Genomic DNA, 21,931 nt, shown 5'->3' with positions numbered 1-21,931 from the left:
CACTGCTTTAAGTAGAATCTTAATCAATAATTTAAAGTTACGTCTGAAGTTGTATCTAATAGGTTTAGGTGTTTTATTTCATCTCCTAATATGCTGCAGAAAACAAAAAAGAAGAAGTCTCTTTTGTATACATGACGTTTTGTTTGTTTGTTTTAGAATTTCGCACTAAGCTACAAGAGAACTATCTACACTAGCCGTCCCTAATTTAGCAGCGTAAGACTAGAGGAAAGGCAGCTACTCATCACCACCCACCGCCAACTTGTGGGCTACTCTTTTATCAACGAATAGAGTGATTGACCGTGATATTATAATGCTCCACGGCTGAAAGGGCGAGCGTGTTTGATGTGACGAGGATTCGAACTTGCGACCCTCAGTTTACGAGTCGAGCGCTTAACCATCTGGTCATGCCGGGCTATACATTAGGTTAGGACAGAATTCGAAAACTAGAATCAAATTCATAAACTACACAAATGGAAAATATAAAATGAGTTTGTGTTTTCCTTATAGCAAAGCCATATAGGGCTATTTGAGTCCACCGAAGGGAATCGAATTTCTGATTTTAATGTTGTACATTTGAATACTTACTGCTGTATAAAATAAATACTGTCATTAATTTGTATTATCCATTTGATATTAATTTATACTTGCAGTTGTTTAGTTTACAACTGTTGTAGTTTAATGCTTTGTTGTTGAACATGTTTAATAATTATAAGAAAGCTACGTTGCAACTCAATAGTATAAAACTTAATTAATAATATTTTCTAATTTTGTCACTGAACCATTAGAATACGTTCAAAATATAATACTAGAAAATGTTTTAGTTTATTAGCACCTAGCTACAGCGAAGTCCATTTTAATCTAAATAGATTTAACTACACTTTAGTAATTAAACTATTATAAAATAAATACTAGTTGGTCTACTTTTAAGTCTATTTGTTTACATAAATGTATAAGGAAAAGTTATTAATTGACGTTTGAAATAAGTTTATTTAGTTTTTTACTATTTTTACTTTAATGTTTTTTTTTAAACTAATTACTCTTACTATTACCTTACTTTGAATATTTTTTTCAGTTTTCTCTTTCTCGGTAACATTATCTAGAAAGCCATAATATTTCGCATTTTCACACCAGTCATGAATCTTTATTACTTCTATATAATATTAAGAAGCACAAGAACATTTTATAGCACAGTTATGGGAAATTAAGACGTCTTAATACTCTCCAAAGTACGTGTTTTATATAGTTCAAAGGTGTTTATCACGCTGCTGCAAAATAATTTACATGTTTTAATTTTTTTACAATCTAAATAAAAGTAATAACTTGATTTCTTAAGTTCAAGTGGTAAAAGTATTTTAGTTAAAGGACATCAGCTAAACATATAAAATCACATATAAATCCATTTTACTTACCCGAGCTAGGTTTTAAGTCCCGATAATAAAATATATTTTAACAATGTGGGTTTTGTAAACATTTACACTGTGAAACCGTTTTGCTACAGAAGGTCTCGAGTTTCAACATCCAAAACAGAATAAAACTGTTCATATTGTTTTAAGATATAATATATCCATACGACGACAGTCTGAAAACAGTGGTCTTTGCTCAATCAATCAAATGTTCCACAAGTGATTTTACTTGATTGTTTTATATATATCTGGCTTACTGACTGACGTGATTTGTTATTCATATTAAAAATAAACTTCGACTGGTCACAATGTTGTTTTCTGATACACTGTTGTATTTAGTTTTTTCATCAGTTTAGTGTCTTGGAATGATTAATTGCAATAAAGATGTAATTATTGTGCTCACTTATAAAAATGTGGACTAAATCGTTTTTAATCTATGAAAGTGACTTCAAACTTTACCTCCAATTACTTCACATTCGAGTATCAGTGGATCTCCTTCATTATATGGTCCGATTAGACTTTGCTGGATTTCACCATTTTCGTCTCTAATTATCGGTTTTCTTGGTGGAACTCGAAATAAAACCATAGAAGTTGAATACACATATATACCTATCAATCTTCTAATGTACCAGTATTTCATCACTATTTTTATCATTCAATTCTACCTCTATTTTAGATTTCTTCATCAACTTTTTAGAAAAAATGGTGCTAAATAATTTTTAAACTAGCCTCAAATATTTTAAATGAGTTTATATATATATTAATTAACTGCTAAGTAAACTAAGTGTTTTAAGTAAACGTTGCTCCTAAGCAGTTCACACCAAAGCTTTGTAGTAGTGGTGAGATTAAGAGTATGATTGATATGCCATTATTAACACTCCTAGGATAGACATATTTGGTAACAACTCTATAATTCTTCTGTTTGTTTTGAGTTACGAGAAACTCAATTTGCTAGCTGGTTGGTATTTACTTTAAAAGAAACGCTTCTACATTCGCGTTTAATATGTTTATCTGATTGTGATTATTAATAATAATATTGAAATACTCTTTCATTTTCCTTAACTGATTTAGCTGAAAATTCTATTTCCATATGATTCACGCTGCATATGAAAACATAATATTTTTCATCTCATACATAACACATAATAATGAATATCGGTTATATGAGATAATATTGACTGGTAAAATAAAATTAAACCTCTGAAGAAAGGGATTATTGGAGTATGATTACAGATGTATCCCAGAAAAGCGCATTTTGTCAAACAAAATTGATTCAAGGATAAGTGACAGAACTATAAAGTTTAAAACGAGTGTTAAGTAGAGCTAATTTTACTAGTACATAAAACATGTACTAGTAAAACCTAACTCTTGTTTGCACGCATAGGCCAAAGGATGAAATTACAAAAGAGAAGTTACTAATATTGCAAATAATTAATGCTTGAATTTAATTGTCATTATGCCAATAAAAAACACATTTGCTGTGGTATACAGCAAAGGTTTTGTAGTTGCAATGTTCATAATGTGCTCTTTTTGTTTAATAAGGTTTTTTTTAAATTGATCTGTTAAGAAAGAAGCTGCTAAATGACTAAACGTATTAATTATTTGTTATTGTTACTGTTTAAAATAGTTTTGCTGTACATTCAGGATTCTTAGCTTGTTAGATTTAAATACTTTTCAAATTTTCCTTTACATTCTGTGAATGTAAAGTGTTGTTTTCATTACCCCTACGAATCTATTCACGGGAAAGAGGAAGTTGAAATCGGTATCACATTTCCTTTTCTCGGTTTTAAAGTATGGAAAAATAACTTCTAGTCTTCACTCTATATCAACTATAAACGTATAGTAGAAGTTTCATACTATTGGAATTTGATTCTTGAAGACTAAACAACTGTTTTTTTTTGCTTTTTTCACTTTCAAACCTACTACAGAAATCACAAATGATGAATTATGCTCATGTTTTTACTTAAGCACACTGCGTAAGCTTTGTAAATATATTTATAGAGAAACAGACAAAATTCAAATGGCTAAAAAACAGATAGAAAAAATGTAGAGAAAGCAAAACGTTAGAAGAAAAAATATTTATGAAATAAATAATATTCGTGAAGAGAAAACAAACATAAATCTCTGACTATCTGAGGAGAGTTTTATAGATTTAAACTCAAGTGATGATCAAAATGGATATCCCATATTAACTTTTTTTGATTTATTAGAATTAAGTGTCGTCTTATGTTCATAGAAATGCAAAGAACAGGCTATATATTATTTAAAGTTTTATTTCTTCTATCAAGAATATAACATGTGTTAATTGTTGGTAGGTATTATTACTGACTTTCAGTTTAATTTTAGTAAATCAGAATAAGTTTACCAATAAATGTAGTACAAAAACAGATTTGCACAGATTTGTTTTTTGTATAGTGAAAAGTTTTTACCTACTTTATTTGTCAAATTATTCTAGTAAAAGGGTCACCAATGTCTTGCATTGAAAATAAATTCTTGAACCATGAACTTTGGATGATTATTGGAAATGTTATCTTCCTATACATTGGAAAATTCTTTCATTACATTACCTGATTTCCTTTTAATTTCAAATAAATAACTTTTTTTGTAGTGCTAACGTTAAACCAGAATTCTTACATCTTTTATGTGCGAGTACAATACATTAAAATAAAGAGTGACACATATTGAAAATATTGAACTCTGACCATCTTTAACTGTAATAAGAACCAAGAGAGGTTACATATACTAGTCTCTTCTTCTGCTCGTGAAAATAGGTTGAAAACATAGGAACCCATTCATTGTGAATATATTGCCTTTACATGTACAAAAGGGTTACCTATTAAATTCAGCCCAATTTCTTGATATCGAGTTCTGGCATTTTCGAAGTCCACTCGGCATATAAAGACACTTTCATCTTTGGCAGTCACGTGGTCTAGTTGAAGGTACGCAGGATTTGCATGGACATGGAAATTTGCTCGAGATGCTAACTGGTCGCTTCTCCAATGTCTAGCATGATCAAAGTTTCCGCGTCTGGAATCGAGGCTATACAGTGGCGAAGGTGATTTGTTGTTGTACCAAAGAACAAGAGAAATCTTGTCATTTGGGTGATCTGCTGTGATGTTACATGGAAGGTCTGCCCTTCGTCCCTCTAGTGCGTAGATTTCTACCCTAGGTACTAGGATTTGTGTAGAAAAGAAAAAAAAACAATGACAATATGAAAATTATAAGAGCTCGAATGTTCAAAGGTGAAATGCATACTTAGTTGATAGAAAGTAAGACTTCGTGTTTGTGTAAAAAAACCAATAAATTTGAAATGTAATCACAGATGAATAAAAACATACGTATTCTGCTATCCCATTTTCTAAACTTGGTCCTATGTCCAATAAAAGTTGGGTTGAATAACCTCTGCGTTGTTAGATATTTTAACCAAAACGTAACGTGTGACAATTAATTATACTTTATCTGCAAACGTAGGGAACAGAAATAAAAGAATTAGGTTTTAAGTGTATGAAATATTTTTGTAACTAATAATTGCAATATTTTATTGCTAAGTCATGAAGTATTTGTTGAAAAAAGTTTAATGTTATTTTTATCAACATATTTTTGACGTTATTGATGGCAAAAATGAATTCTAACCGAATAGTCGTTAGCTTGATTTGAAATTGGATGCGAAGTGTCAACACAATAAAACGTTTATTTCTCAAATAATAATTAACATTGTTTTTAGTCGTATTTATCTGATAAAAACACAAAAGAGAAACTTTTTTAAACTGATTAAGAAACAAGATCATGATACAATATAGTGATGATAAAATTAATAATTAATTATTTAACACTGATCATTGTTAATAAATTCATGCGCAAAAAAAATCTTTTTGTAATTGCATGTAATAGATACATGTATTTACAAACATAACGTATACTTGGCCAAAGTATATAATACACGTGTATATCATTAGTATAAAGTATCTACATACAGTGTCGAAGGTTCGAATCCCCGTCGTACCAAACATGCTCACCCTATCAGCCGTAGGGACGCTATAATGTGACGGTCTATCCCACTATTCGTTGGTAAAAGAGTAGCCCAAGAGTTGGCGATGAGTGGCGGTGGGTGGTGATGACTAGCTGTCTTCCCTCTAGTCTTAAACTGCTAAATTAGGGACGGCTAGCGCAAATATCCCTAGTGTATAAACTAGAAAACAAACAGTGTATATATTATGTGGATAAAAAAAGTTGCGTAAAAAGGTAATTTTTTTTCTTCAATGATGAAGTGTATTTTTATGTTTTAAGACAGAACAGTACTGGGATAAAAGAATTCCCAGATAGGAGGAAGAAACCCGCTACTTAGCTGTCTTCCGAATGGTGGTGTGGTGTTTAAAGCTGGGTACTCCTCTGGTTGGACCACATTTTGTTTTAAGCGAGTGGTGTGGTGTTTGAAGTTGGGTACTCCTCTGGTTGGACCACATTTTGTTTTAAGCAAGTGGTGTGGTGTTTGAAGTTGAGTACTTCTCTGGTTGGACCACATTTTGTTTTAAGCGAGTGGTGTGGTGTTTGAAGCTGAGTACTTCTCTGGTTGGGCCCTATTTTGTTTTAAGCGAGTGTTGTGGTGTTTGAAGCTGAGTACTTCTCTGGTTGGACCACATTTTGTTTTAAGCGAGTGGTGTGGTGTTTGAAGTTGGGTACTCCTCTGGTTGGGCCCTATTTTGTTTTAAGCGATAACTCAGTAGTGAAAATTACTTTGATAAGATAAAAAACAAAACAAAAAATAAAACTTCTTGTTGATGCATTTGAAGGTATTCTGCTGGGCGTATATGCTAGAGTGTAGTTCCAACATAGCAAAGCCCGATTATATTATACTTTGATTATTTGAAAGTTCGTAAAAATAGTTTTTCCGAGGAAGTGGTTTAGCAGAAAATGGTTTATGGCCTGGCATGCCCTAGCGCGTTAAGACGTGCGCTTCGTAATCTGAGGGTCGCGGGTTCGCGCCCGAGTCGCGCCAAACATGCTCGCCCTCCCAGCCGTGGGGGCGTTATAATGTTACGGTCAATCCCACTATTCGTTGGTAAAAGAGTAGCCCAAGAGTTGGCGGTGGGTGGTGATGACTAGCTGCCTTCCCTCTAGTCTTACACTGCTAAATTAGGGACGGCTAGCACAGATAGCCCTCGAGTAGCTTTGTGCGAAATTTCAAAAACAAACAAAAAACAACCAAGAAAATGGTTTACTGGGACAACACGATTCCTAACCTATCACTTTCCGAGTTCTTCTTAGTGGATCACTTAGAAAATATTGACTACTGCAGGAGAACATAAGAAACATGTGAAGGATATTATTAGCAAAACTCTACCAGCGGGGTCTGGATATTATATTGAATTACATTTAGTATTTAATTTTACATATAACAATTATCATGGAAAATAACTAGTTAAAATAATTGGCTGAAACCACTGAATTGATACATAATTATAGGGATTAGCTTCAACATTTTTTACGTTTTGTATGTGCCACATGACGTGGTTAGGACTAAGCAACCATTAATGTAGTAGGCGCCAGGCGAATTAGCGTATAAATAGTTAATAAAAATCCTTAAAATCTCAGTGGGATTGTTCGCTTTATCTGTAGACTATAGTTTGTAATACTTTACAGACTAAACTAAATATAAAGATTCCTAAGCCTAAAAGCAAAATGACAAATATAAAAATTAAGTTGATTCACTATTAATAACTGTTAAGTATATTAAATATTTTCCTTTGGCTCGACATTGAATTTAGTTTATGAAAGTGTCAAGCTAAAAATAAGTAACCGTCAGAGTAAAAATCATTAAAACAGTTTATTGTCCAAGTGGTAGATGTAACTTTTCAGTGTTTCTTCTTCGCCCTTTTTTATCTATTTATTGAGTAAACGCAAATTATCATCTGAATATTGTTTTTCGTTTCACGTATTTCTTAAAATAACCACCCATATCCAAGGAAATATTGTCATTAGTGCTCGCAAAATAAAATTATGGAAAATATAATAATAAATAAATGTTTGTTTTCAATTTCGCGCAAAGCTACACGAGGGTTATTTACAGTAGTCATCTCTAATTTAGCAGTGTAAGACTAGAGTGAAGTCAGCTAGTATCACCATTCACCGCTATCTCTTGGGCTACACTTTTTACCAACGAATAGTGGGATTGACCGAACATTATAACGCCCCCACGGCTGAAAGGTCGAGCATGTTTAGTGTTTTGAGTTCGCGACCCTCAGATTACGAGTCGAGCACCCTAACCACTTGACCATGCTAAGCCACATAAAAAAAGAAATGTATGATTCTGAGAGAGGAATAAAACCGTAACGTTGAATAAGTAAAATAAAACAAAACATTGAATGCTAAACCTAAAGGAGGTTTTGACTAAGTGAATTCAATTCTATAACTTCCCTAATTTGTTATGTTGTATATACCTCAAACACTAAAGTAACTAACTGGTGCTGAGATACAACTATGTTAAATTTCTTTGTAGTTTGTATTATTTGTGCTGTCAAGATGTACCAGTTTCTTAGACACAAAATGAATTGCATCAAAGAAGGAATACAGCAATGCTTTCTATTTGAGATTTAACTTTGGAATACTATCCTTTGAAGATTTGAGATTCAACTCTAAAAGACTATCCTTTAAAGATTTGAGATTTAACTCTAGAAGACTATTCTTTGAAGATTTGTAAATGAAATGCTTTAACTTCATATCGCTAAACTGTTGAAACGTATTGACACGCTTTTGTGGTCACTAGGTGTTGTTAGATGAATCATGTAAAATTTTGTGTTTAGACTTGTCAACCCCTTCTTGGGATATAGGAGGAATTAAAAATTAACCAAGCAACTAGTTTTTATATGCCTTGTAAGTAAAGGCACACTTCATTCTGTCTTTAAAATTACTTGAAGCATTATTATTTTTTATAATGTTTAATATATTTATCATATATATATATATACTTAGGAAGATTGATATATATATATATACTTAGGAAGATTGACTTACGTTATTAGGGTCGTATGTATTTATTTAGAACTAACCTAAATCTCCTACATTAGGCAAACCATGTGAGACATTATTAGTATTACAACAACCAGAACCGTACTGGTATTACCATGTTATATTGATTTTTATGTTGCACTTCCTGTTTGTGATACTAAAATAAGTTTTCTTTGACACCACACATACACCTATATAGATATATATAACACAGTGTAATGTTCTATCAAAAGTTTAAATGAGCTTAGCGGCAAAAAAAATCACTACTCATGTCGAATGTCTGATTCGAATATTACATCTCACTTACGCTGCAGAAAACACAGTATAACTTTCAAATGTTTCGTGTAGTTAGAAGATAGATCTCCCCAAATTCTCTATTTATGTGTAAATGAGACATGTACTACATAACCAAACGTATGAAGCTATTAATCTAATAGGTGTATTTGGAAGAATGATGGGCACACGTTCCCTTAGACTTACATGAAATAATACATACGTGTTAAAAAAGGAATATTTTTTTGCCAGTTATGACTGTAGTAATGGTATTAAGTAATTTTATTGTTTTAGCAGAAGCTGAAATAGACGCGACACTAAAGTACATTCAGTTCAATTACTTTAATCTTTCAGTAAAATATTTTTTATATTAGACAAAAGTTCATTTAAAATATTTTACATAATTTATATATTAACTGCAAAAGAAATGAATTAATTATGAATAGGAGTTTTTGTAACTGATCCAAATAAAACTTCTCATATCCTGGCATTGTCGCAACGGCGAGTCTTTAGACTTACGACGCTAAAAATCGGGTTTTCATACCCGTTGTAGACAGAGTACAGCGAGTCTATTGTACAGTTTTGTACTTAAGAATAATCGAACAAAAAGTTAGAACCTAAAGTTAATTTTCTTAGTTTTACTCAATACTGAGTAAAATTCTGAGTGGAATTCTGGAATCTAGTATAACTCAATAACACATGTTGTTCAAACTGCAGGTTGAACAATACTTCAAGATTAAAAATAACTTTCGAAATACTAAGTTAATTTAATCATTAATATATTTCTAGATAAATTTAAACCACAGATTCGACCTGATAGAATTCCTAAACTTCAGTGCCCTGTTTTTTCGTCCTCTATGTGGACCAAGATACGTATGATCAACAATTTACTTCTGTTTATAAACAAGTATACAGAGCATCTGAAGTCCAACAGAGTGAATTCCTCGCACTACTATCAGCACTGTATGAAGGAAATAGGGAGTAGCAACTTGATTTTTAAAATTTTACGTAGCGCCACTGATACTGATATAAAAAATTCAATGAACTTAAATATTAATCGGTAGAACCAATTCAACTCGCTGAATATCAAAGCATATCTATGGTAGTGCAAAATACAATAGTTACACGAGAAACATTAAAATCAAAGCTTTACTAAAAAAAAAAACATTAGCTAAACCAAAAAAACTGAAATTCCAACCAATGGGATGAGAAAATTTTGCGCTATGACGTTCAACGTACAATATTCATAGAAAAACATGCAGGATCCAGAGCTAGCTTGGGTTGCATTTAAGCAGGCCGTGTTTGAAGTCCAAACACAACTAATAATACCCTGACTACTAAGAAATACAAAAAAATGTTTATCCGTCCAATTGGTCAATCAGAAAAAAGAGCCGTTAGGCAAAGATGTATCTTCCAGCAAGAAAGTGAAGCAAGTGTTACGAAACGATACTTGGAAGATAAAAATATGAGAATGAAATATTCATAGCAATGGCTACGTCTGAACTGAGCTCTGATATGAAAAATTATTAAAGATATACTAGCTTACATTGGAACTTAGGAGATCAAAAGGTAACTAAGGAACTCTGTTACCAACGAATAGTTACCAACGTACTATTATAACGTCTCCACGGCAGAAAGAAGAATATTTCTTTGATAAACGTAAGACTAAAAAAAAACAGAAATACAAAATACTAGTGTGTGATAAAACTAATTACACTTTTTTGTATTTTCTACACAAATATGTTGGATTAATGACAAATTAGTCATGTAGGTGCAATGATACTCAGTGCTTGTGACTCCTATATATGTATGAAGTGTTAAAGTGTTTCTATAATTATTTCTAACACTATATATATACATATATGATTGGTGTGCATAATAAAACAATGACAATAATGATAATTTATTGGAATGATAAATATGTCCTATAATGACTAGGTGATTATAAATTGTCAAAGTTTAAAAGAAAAGCTACCTAGAAAATAGAGCAAAATATAGAAGCAAATTTGTTAATTATCAAACACAGATAAAAATATCTAATTTTTTTCACTTTTACACACGTTTGTCTCAATACAAAATAAGTGAATTGCGTTGTCAAGTATATTGTTTATTTGATTAATAATCTGTTTATTGTACGACATCATAAGCATTTGTTTAATACATTTATATGCCGACACTAAAACTATTGTTAAAAATTTCAATATACGCTTTACATACAGATCTTTAGGAATTGCAATACTTTATTTTACGAGTAGCTGTTATTGCCTAATGTAGTTTTTATACAGATGGTTAAGTACTTTAGGTTAAAATTATTTTGAAAATTCAAATCAGAAAGTCACTTGGAAACCACAGCTGTTATATAGTCGAAGTGGTACACAACTTACCACAACTACGTGTTTGCATTAAGCATTGCGATGCCACAAAAATTGACTGATTTTGTAGTGAGTGTGTAACAGCCTTTCTGATGCAACACAATTGTACATTCTTAATACGAAATTATTACACGATATATACAAAATGTATATGGATCAACTTGGGATATACAAACCTTCCAGAAAGAGACCTGCAACAGGCCGTATCGAATTGTGACGTTTTGTAACATATGAGAATTTATGGATGCAAAACTAAATATCTAAATTGTCCAAATGTCCGAGACAACAGTACGGGATATAATGAAAAAATCTTGAAAAACGAAACAAGTCATATCAATATAAATTGTTTCACATCAAAATCAAGGAAAGTGAGACTATATAAAATAGCTCGAAAGGTACCTTGTCAGGAAGAAACGGAGTGACACGTGGCAAACCTGATCTATACCATAACAATTGTAGGAAATTTTGTGCTAAGTGGTATTTGACATCTTACAAAAGAGTTTTGAAAATTTCATGATTCACTCCAGGTCTTGTATCAAGGTCAGGCTAGGATTAAAAGCGTAAATCATGCTTATTATTATAGCAATGTTTTGGACCATTTGTACCAAACAGAAATACTTTCTCCAGAAACTGGAACAAGATGGTACGGAGTCACGAGGATATGACATTCCGCCATATTTTGAAGCACTGAGACACTCTCGTTAATGTGCACTAAATAGTTTATTTTAATCAATCAGCGGCAAATAGTGTGCTTAGGAAATGGCAGTCTTACGAGCAAGCTTCTGTTGCAATGAAGAACACGTTGCACGAATTTTGTAAGAATGCACAATCGTCAGATAGGACATAACTAGACCTAATAAATGTAATATAATTAAAATATATTTTGGAAACAGAACAAGTCAAACACATCATCATGAAGCTACTTATAGTAGATCCTTACACCAATATCTTTTTGTGTGATTATTCTTTAATAACCTACCAACACAATATAAATCTTCGTAAGTTTTAAGTACGAGTGTTTTCCTCCGTCCACCATTCAGAAACAAAACTCACTTGGGGACTCAAAGGTGTAGACCTAGACGTGTCATTTGTAAATACTTAGAGGCGTTTAAGTTCTCCTTGGACATTCGACAGTATTTCACTTGAATATTTCAATGACAGATATACTATACTGTGGGCAAATAATGTGTTTTCTTATACCAAAGTCACATCAAGCTATCTGCTAAGTCCACCAGCAGGGGACAAAAAAATTATATATCGGACAAACAGACCTCCGTCTAGGCTACAAAATTTGGGAACTTCTCAGTCACATAAAATAGTTGTATAAAGGCCCCTGGATATAATATCAAATACTTCATTATATAATGATTGATACGGTACAAAGGGGAAAAACTTGCAATTAGACTAAATCATAAACAAGGGTGTTTCATCCGCATGGATTAGATGGATGTTCTTTAATTTCATCAACATTATATTTTCATATAATCACGGGATCTATCACAATATTTTAAGTTCTATTTATCATGTATAACTTTTGTATAGTTCGTTTTTTTATAGCGTCATAGTGTTGTAATAATATCTTCTTTGTTAGAGGTATTGTACAACGTCACCGACGAGCATAGTATTAATCAAACCAAGTGATATTCTCTGTGTGATTGATGATTTCGTTTTTAAAACACCTTCGACAGTATGAATGTATGTTTAAAGAAGACTGAAACGTCACCTATTAATATATTAAATTATTTTCACATCATGTAAATCCATCATATTTTTTCATGACCAGACGTGGAGACATGGACTGTAACTACGTTTCTCTACAGAAAAAAAAAACAAACTCTTTGAGTGAAATATCCTGGACCTTTTCTATAGAAAATTATAGATGAAATACGCTGGAGTACACTTTTAACATATTGCACATAAACACATAAGTGACTTTGAACATTAAACCTTGTATTCTTGACAAATGTTTTCGTGATTTTATTGACATTTTATGACGTCATTGTACCAAAACATGACAAGTAAGGTATTGGACAATAAATACATTTGAAGAAGATAGACAATATACTTTAGGAAGTATAGGAAATTCGCAATTTTGAAATTGTTTCTTTTCAGTATGTTGAATTAAATAAAATTTTATTATCTTTTATAATTGACTTGGATAAGAATCTAATAATAATATATCTATAGAGTATTATAATGCATACCTGAAACACTTGCATAAGAACTATAAAAAAATACTAGTAATAAATCTTACGTGTTTGGTCTGTTTTTGCAGTGCAAACGATTTTGCGTTTCATTTAAATTTCGATAATTTCGTAATTTTCAAGTAAAATTAAGGGGATAACTTGCATTTAATTTGGAAACTTTCACCTAGTGTAGTACTAGTGTGAAGTTTCATAAGCATTGGAACGTATTATAATACTCTCACAGTTACGATCACTAAATCATGAAGTCCAAATGTGGCCTAGTAGTTAGCGTTAGAACATAGATCAGAGAGGGCTCTCATTTCCACCTCGTTGCCCGAAAAAAGTTTTCTTCCCACTTTAGGACCGAGGGCATGCTTGTTATAAGGGTTACAATCAAATCTTTCAAACCAAGACTTTCCGAACACCCTGTGCACTTATATATTTATTAACAGACAAAACTGCACAGTAACTTTCCGAACACCATGTAGTTTAACAGCTCAAACTTAGAGACGGCTGTCGCAGATAATCCTCGAGTAGTTTTGTTCGAATATTCAAAAGAAAACAAGTAAGCAAATTAAACCACGAAGTAAAGAAATAAGATTTACTCTAAGTTTGTTGTTTGTTTGTTAATCGAAAAGTGGCCCAATAAACTTTCTGTATGGTGTTCTCTACAGGTATCGAAACATGATTTGGGACGTTTTAACCCTTCAAGTTTTTTGCTAAGCCACTGGTTGGCTTTGCTAAATGTTCAGATGCATTTGTAAACAATCGTGTGCTACATAGATTGGCCAGAGACAATACAAATATACTTATTAGTCCACTTTAAGAATAACAATACAGTGTTGTGCGATAGTAGTAAATACAAATATACTTATTAGTCCACTTTAAGAATAACAATACAGTGTTGTGCGATAGTAGTAAATACAAATATACTTATTAGTCCACTTTAAGAATAACAATACAGTGTTGTGCGATAGTAGTAAATACAAATATACTTATTAGTCCACTTTAAGAATAACAATACAGTGTTGTGCGATAGTAGTAAATACAAATATACTTATTAGTCCACTTTAAGAATAACAATACAGTGTTGTGCGATAGTAGTAAATACAAATATACTTATTAGTCCACTTTAAGAATAACAATACAGTGTTGTGCGATAGTAGTAAATACAAATATACTTATTAGTCCACTTTAAGAATAACAATACAGTGTTTTGCGATAGTAGTAAGTTTATTGTTATTTATTACAAAGAACTTCGTCTCACATTGTGGTCAACATCGTTTTTCGGCTACAACTGATATAACCTTTTGAACTAGCACAAGAAGTCTGTTGCACATTTGTGAGTTGTAAAATAGCTAGCATCATAACCTAAGGATATATAGTAAGATATTGTTTAATGAATTATTTAGGTTTGGGATGAAGTGAATGCCGAAATGATTCAGATAGTATATACTTAAATCTGTGTTAATTAAACGGATGATAGACTAAACATTGTACTAAAACTTTTGAAGGCTATGATTTTTATCCTATTCTCCTGAAAGTGCGACTCGATAATCACTATTGTATGTTACATTTCACGGATAGAACTAGTCTTCATTAGAGAAACTAACATTAATTTATACAAAACAGATAAGGCTACAACTTAAAAAAAACCACAGAATAAAATATGTCATCAGATCAAGCTTTGAGAATTTATGTGAAAATCAATAACTGATGTTCAGCCTCCATCCATATCAATATTCCATTAGTGGGGTAAATACAAATCTTTCTACCATGTAACAATTCAAAGGGCAAGAAATACCCAAATACAGCTATTTAGTAACGAACTTTAGTGTAGATTACGTGTAGAAGGGTCCATTTGTAACTTGTCGTCAAGTGTTCATGTGTGTGTATGCGTAATTCACTACATAATGAAACTCGAGGGTTTCTACTCAGTATTTTCAACAAATGAAGAGTGGGCATAGAAGTGCCATTGTGCGTCGAGTTTACAGCCATAAAGTTGCCGTCAATAGTGGAGAAACTTAACGGTGTAAAAATCCGACTATCACGATGGAAGAGAGCGAAACCGTCATTCTGAGTCACCGTTCTTAGTAAGGAAACAAACGTCGATATCATAGCCAGCATCAGCTAGTGAACAGTAAGCATAAATTTACAGTTACTCGGGAGCTAGTCAGGAGTTAACCTGTAAGTCACATCCTAGTTTTGATAGAGGAAGCTGCTTTGGTACCACGGCGAAGTTCTTTCGCAAGTAATCGATCCGTGTTTGAAATCTGTAAGTGTAGCAAACGTAATATGAGGCGCTAAAAACACTTAAGGCAAAGAAGTAACAAGATAATTAAAAAAGCGTCTGGAACCAGAGGTAAAAAGAGTTTTCTGCAAGTAGAAATAATGCAATCTGTTTCACTCGGATACTGAGGAATATTTTCATAACTATTAATTTGTTCTTCGGATTCCGACTTTTGTTTCCTTGATTGTGACGTAGAATTTACTCGAGTTTACGACATATGTGAAACTGCTGTTGATAGTATATTTCTCGTAATTTAAATGAAGAATATTTATAATGGGTTTTAGACTTAGGGGTACAGAAAGAGCAGATACTTGAAACCATACAGTGCAAACTGTATTTTATATTTCGATATATGTTTTACTTGTTTATATAATTAAGTGAACATTAAAATGTTGTCATATCTTTGATGGAAAGCTATACAATTGGCTGTCTGCTCTCTGTACACCACAGGAATTAAACTTTGGCTCTTAGTTTTGTGAACCCATAAACTACCACTGAAGTACTTAGGAAGAGTATTAATAATATTTGTAGTTTATACATGTTAATGATATGAATATTTTTATCCGTTTCTTCAACATTTATTAGAGGAATATTTTATTGATAATCTGTCGAAAGATCACTAGTGTTGGCTTATTGCTAGTAAAAATGGTAAAGATTTTTCAAAAATATTCTTTTCATATTATTGCGTTGGGTTGTATCGATGTGTATGATAGACAGGCAATGTGCTTTTGTGATGCGCACTAAATAAAGAAGCGCCAATTACAAGCAGTGGATACTTTTCTCTGTATGTAGAAAATAAGAGAAACAATATCTTTATAATGCTCTTAGAAACTGCCACGGTATTTAATTTTGAATTATATAATATAAGTTAGTTTTATTTATAATGTATTTCTTTGGCATCATATTATCTTTTTGTGCTCCAAATATCACACAATTACCAAGTTAAATTTCGTGACTAGAGAATGCTTATTATTGAATTTCCTTGGCAATATAAAGAGAAAACTTGAATAATTTTATATTTATTAAGTCCATGCAAAAGTTAGGTGTGTATAAACGTTATGGGATACAATAGCATATTTTAATATTGTTATAAAGAAATTTTTATCTCCTACGAAAGAGCTAAAGTGCCAAGATTCGCGCTATTTTAGTACTGGAATATTTAAGTAAATATGCCATTAATCAAGAACTACAACCAATAAATGATAGTTGTTCTCTGTGGGATGTTTTCTACGGGACTTCAGTTATCTTTGATAAAATGTTTTCACTGTTTCTGTGGAAAGATATCGTTTCTATTGTATATTTCGCCTTTTGGTCTCTTTATCTGAACTGTGCTACAATTTTAGTCAGTTTGTTGAAAAATATTATATATAATACCAACTAAGGATCTGTTGCCTTTTGTTGCTGAACTCTATTCACTTTTATTTTAACATCTTTAGTTGCAAAGAAACAGAAGAGAAAAAGATATAAATATACGCATGTATTCTAAATAATATTTTGCCAGCTTACACTAATGTACATAAAAGATTATCGTAAAAGTGCACTTCTACTTGATTGCAACACAAGGAGGAAATTACTGTTTTTAATCCACTCATATACAACGTAAGCTAAATAACATTAGAATACTTAAACACGAAACTACGCTCCTAAATGATAACAATATGTATTTATGTTGCAAATCCATACTGCCACTTAGGTAAATTAAGAATTTATGCAATGTAAATGTATGTAGGTAAATATTATAGAACTCAACCAGATATTGATGCTAAAAACTGGAGTAATCGGAATATTAAATAGAATAGCACAAAACATCAGACGTTTTGATTTGAATGTTTTGGTGAATAATGTCTAAAAACATTAATAGGAAAAATATCTAAAGTATAGTTTTATTAAAAATACAATTATAAAATTAGTGAAATAAAAAGATTAGCTGATGTGAATTGGCTTTAGAAATATTTTCCCTATAGTTTAAGTTTTTATTTAATTGACTGTTTTTTCGTCATGCGTGATCATAACTGAAATATAATAAAAACAAACGTGTTCAAACAGCTCTCACTGAGCATATTATAACATACTAAGCTATAATTGGATAAACCGTTTCCTTCATGTTTCTTGTAACAATACATATGTATGATAAAAAAAAGCCTGGAGTGGAATGTGATTTTAATAACATTTGTTAAGCCTACCGAAATTAACTTTTTTCCGTGGATTATATTGGTTATATGAACCCTGATATAAAACAATTTTATTCAAACAATTTTACCGCTATGGTTTCAATCGAATGGGTTTTTTACTTTTCATATATTTAGTATTGTTTATTTATTCTAAATTTTTACGTTTAAATCGTATGTTTGTATGTTATGACGTATCAAATGACTTTACGATTTAAAATAATTACCAGCTAAATGTTGTCTCATATAAACATTACGAAGTGTATCGAAACCAATTATGTCCTAATATTTTACATTCTTCTCTGACAAATTTCTGATTTTACATTCTTTTCATATTTGCACAGCAAGTTAGACTTTCTTTCCTAATATAAGTTATTTATTTTTAACATATATTTATCACCATTGATTACCATAATGTAACATAAAAAAATAAGTAGGTTTTTATACTTTTTTAACTTTCTTTGTACTTCGTCCAAACTTATTTTTGATATATTCTTGATTAAAAATAAAATCTTAGTTCTGTCCTTAATAAAACTATGTCACACAAATTTTGTTCCTGGATAGTATGTGTTATTTCTTAATTGCTTATGTTGTAAAAGTACAGAAAATGGCCATTATCTCTTCAAATTTTGCTTTTGTGACCTGGATAATGAAATTTAGAAATTAACATGTTTTTTGTGTAAAAACGGGCAAATTTGCACATTTTCATTTACATAAGGTCTGAATAAAACAACATACGAATCAAGATTTACATGTATTTATACTAAAGTTATACAAAAATGAAAAAAATGTTTAGAAGTGAGTAGTTTTTCCAGATTTGTGACTGTAATGTAAATCACTTTCACGTATCAGCCCCCAAATATAGTCTCCCAACATGTTTTCATTATAAGCTCTCAGGTCACAAAAGCAAAGTTTGAAGAGAAAAATAGGCCTTTTCCATTTAGTTTAGGCATAAGCAATTGGGAAATAACACTTTCTGCCCAGGAGCAAAAAAAAGTACAAATTTTGTTGCGTAGTGTAATCACAAATAGGTTGAAGGAAAAGTTGTTGTGCCAAAGTAGATTTCGTAAAGGGCTAATTATATTTACCTAAAAATCAAAATAGGAAACAAACAATGAATAGAAAAAATATATGAACTATGTTATAGGTTAAAACAAATTATTTTATACTCCATAAAAAAATTAGAGTAGAATGAGATGAAGAATTCATTGCTGTCCTCTGTAAATGTTTGTCTTTAGTAACAATGTGCTAATCTTATAATTAATAGGGTGAAAGACAAATGTGCAAGAGGACAGCTTCTCCTTACTGGGATATTCACATCTATACTACTCTATGCGATTTATTCTCTTCTTTCAATTTTTATCAATAACAACAAACATTGTCATACATTTTACTTTATTGAAGGGTTCTTGGAAACATGATTTTTAGTTAATACAGACTTCAGTTATTAAGACATTTGATATACTGATACGATGCTCTACGTTGCATATAATATTCTGAACTATATTTAACCTACTTAGCTTATTGTTCTTTATAAGTAGCCCCCCAGTGGCTCAGCGGTATGTCTACGGACTTATAACGCTAAAAACTGGGTTTCGATACTCGTGGTGAGCAGAGCACAGATAGTCCATTGTGTAGCTTTGTGCTTAATTCAAAACAACATCTTTATAAGTATCAATAACTATATCTGATTTGTGAAAAAATAAATAGATTATACTTGTTTTGAATTTTTTTGTAGTTTGTAAGTAGAGTGTGTGGGTTTTGTTATTGCAAAGCCACAATCGACTATCTGCTATGTCCACGGAGAGAAATCGAACCGCTGATTTTTAGCGTTGGAAGTCCGAAGACTTACAGCTGTCCCAGCAGGGTACTTATAAGTAGATGGTAAACAATGTATGTCAAAATAAGTAAATAACCTATGTTATTAAGCCTTACCCTAATTTTGACTAGTAAATTATTCATCTAAGATTAATATAAATTGCACTCAACCAACTGAATACAATGCAATCTCAACCATTACTGTGTCTGTTACACCCTGTTCGACCTGGTGAACTCTGGTTTTTGCAGATATAATGTGTTTGATATATTGTTATACATTATTCTTTACTTCCATTTGTAAGTTATTGGAATAATATAGTTCGTATATTGATATCACTGTTTCAAAAGCAAAAACATTATAGTGATGCAGCAAATTAGTTAAAGTTTAATTTTTTGGTTACTATTCTGTCATTTATATGTATATAGAGAGACATATGTATGACTTGCTAAGCATTTCAAGCGATTTGTTTGTTTGAAATTAAGCATAACGCTACAAAATGGACTATCTGTGCTCTGCTCACCAAGGTTATCGAAATCACGTTTCTAGCATTGTAAGTCTGCAGACATGCTGCTGTGCCAATGAGGGGCCATTTCAAGCGAATATATTTTTATTTCAAATAATGCTGGAATATGTTTAAAAATAAACCAAAATGCTTTCCCTCCAATCAAATTTGAATATTGTATCAGGCACTACCTCGTAGATGTCATGATTGGTTGAACGCTGGTAGAGCCCTGGTTGAGCATCTCAAATGATTTAGGAATGTATGTACGATTAACGAGTTGTATGAAATATTACTAAAAGATATTTTAGTGGCTTGCAGATTCATTTACTACACTCATATAACATTCGAAATGTGGATACATTTTTGTGGGCAATCTGTGTATATATATATATATATATACAACTTTTTAGAAAGAACTACAAACAATAAATTGAACCGAATGAAGACAATAGTTTACACCAGAAAAATTTATGTTTCTTAAAGTTTATAAAGTTTTACATAATTGAGGAACTTTTATCATACGTTAGCTGCATTAAGTATATTTCTCTGACGTCCTTTTGCAAATTTTCCAAGTGAATTGTTGATATAAGCTGGTGCATTTTGGCGTAGGACGTTCACGGTGATTCTTAACTACACTGCTATCACGTAAGTTCTATGAAATACGTCTACAAAATATCAACTAAGATCTAGAAATCTCCCTAATTCTACTACTGTTTATTTTCTAAAAAGATATAGTAATTTCAAAAATCATTACCGCTATTTAAATTCTAAGATGATGTAGAAATTTCCATAGCTATACCACTGTTAGTGTTGTAAAACGATATAGTAATTTTCAAACCCTACTTTTGTTTCAGTTTTAAGATGATGTAGAAATTTCCATAGCTATACCACTGTTAATGTTGTAAAACGATAAATTAAATATCATTTTACTTTCTGCGTTTCATTGCAATAAAACTAAATGGAGAACAGAAGAAAAATAAGAGTTCTAACGTCGTTTATCTTGAACACTAATCTCCTGTATTAACTTTTCTATTTTAATTTTTTAAGATAGATATAGAAAGGTGGTAACAACTTTTTAGAATAACACAGTGCCATCACCAGCCAGAACTATATCGTTACCGTCTTTTCTACAATTAGAAATAAATTCTGTGATATCTTTGTTACGTATACTAAACCTTATAATAAAATAATAAATAAATACATATAACTACTACTCTGCCAAAGGCACTCCCATAACATGTATTTATACAGTATTTCTCCTTATCGCCGCCATCTTAATATGTTTATTTACAGCCTTTCTTTATTCACAGCATGATGCTATTTTGGAAAGCATGGTCTCATTTAGATTGAGATTGGTGTCTAGTGCACTCTACCTTTAAATGTCCTTTTGTTTCAAAAGATTGGTTACTTACTCGTTTCGAATGTTCACTTAAAACTACGAAGAGGTACTTGGGTTAATAGTCGCTAACTGTGAGTAACAGACTAGAGAGAAGTCGACTAGCCAACAGCAGTCTTGGGCCGTTCAAATAAAACAGGGGTATTTGGTTATCATTCTTACAATGCAACTACAACATCGAAGAGCTTAAAGCAACTTTTTTCTTTCCTTCTGGGAACCGATGTAAACCTTGAACCCACAGATCCGCAATTCGGTATACTGACCACTTTACTAGATGATCACAACATAAGGATGTTTTCTGACATTATGAAGCCTGGTGGTTAGAGCACTTGAGTCGCAATCTGAGGGTTACGAGTTTCAAGCCCGTTACCAAATATGCTCGTCCTTTCAGCCGTAGAAGTGCTATAATGTTACAATTGATTCCATTATTCGTTGGTAAAAGAATAGCCCGAAAGTTGGCGGTTGGTAATGTTAACTAGCTGTTTTCCGTTAGTCTGTCACTTCCGAAATAGAAATG

General features: G+C 31.7%; 1 protein-coding gene across 2 annotated transcripts in view; it reads right to left on the bottom strand.

The window, feature by feature from the left end:
• LOC143233151 (protein turtle-like) overlaps positions 1–21,931 on the bottom strand; it is a 124,656-nt gene that overhangs the window by 31,631 nt on the left and 71,094 nt on the right. For both annotated transcript variants that reach the window (XM_076469095.1, XM_076469094.1), the window contains exons 2-3: positions 4,237–4,575; positions 1,863–1,973 (exon numbers count right to left, since the gene is read on the bottom strand). In XM_076469095.1, coding sequence (XP_076325210.1) covers positions 1,863–1,973; positions 4,237–4,575 — 450 coding nt within the window. The remainder of the gene's footprint in view (positions 1–1,862; positions 1,974–4,236; positions 4,576–21,931) is intronic.

Source organism: Tachypleus tridentatus, chromosome 12, assembly GCF_004210375.1.
Source record: "Tachypleus tridentatus isolate NWPU-2018 chromosome 12, ASM421037v1, whole genome shotgun sequence".
Lineage (NCBI taxonomy): Eukaryota > Metazoa > Arthropoda > Merostomata > Xiphosura > Limulidae > Tachypleus > Tachypleus tridentatus.
The sequence above is the reverse complement of the archived record's forward strand: the minus strand, read 5'-3'. Positions and strand labels throughout refer to the sequence as shown.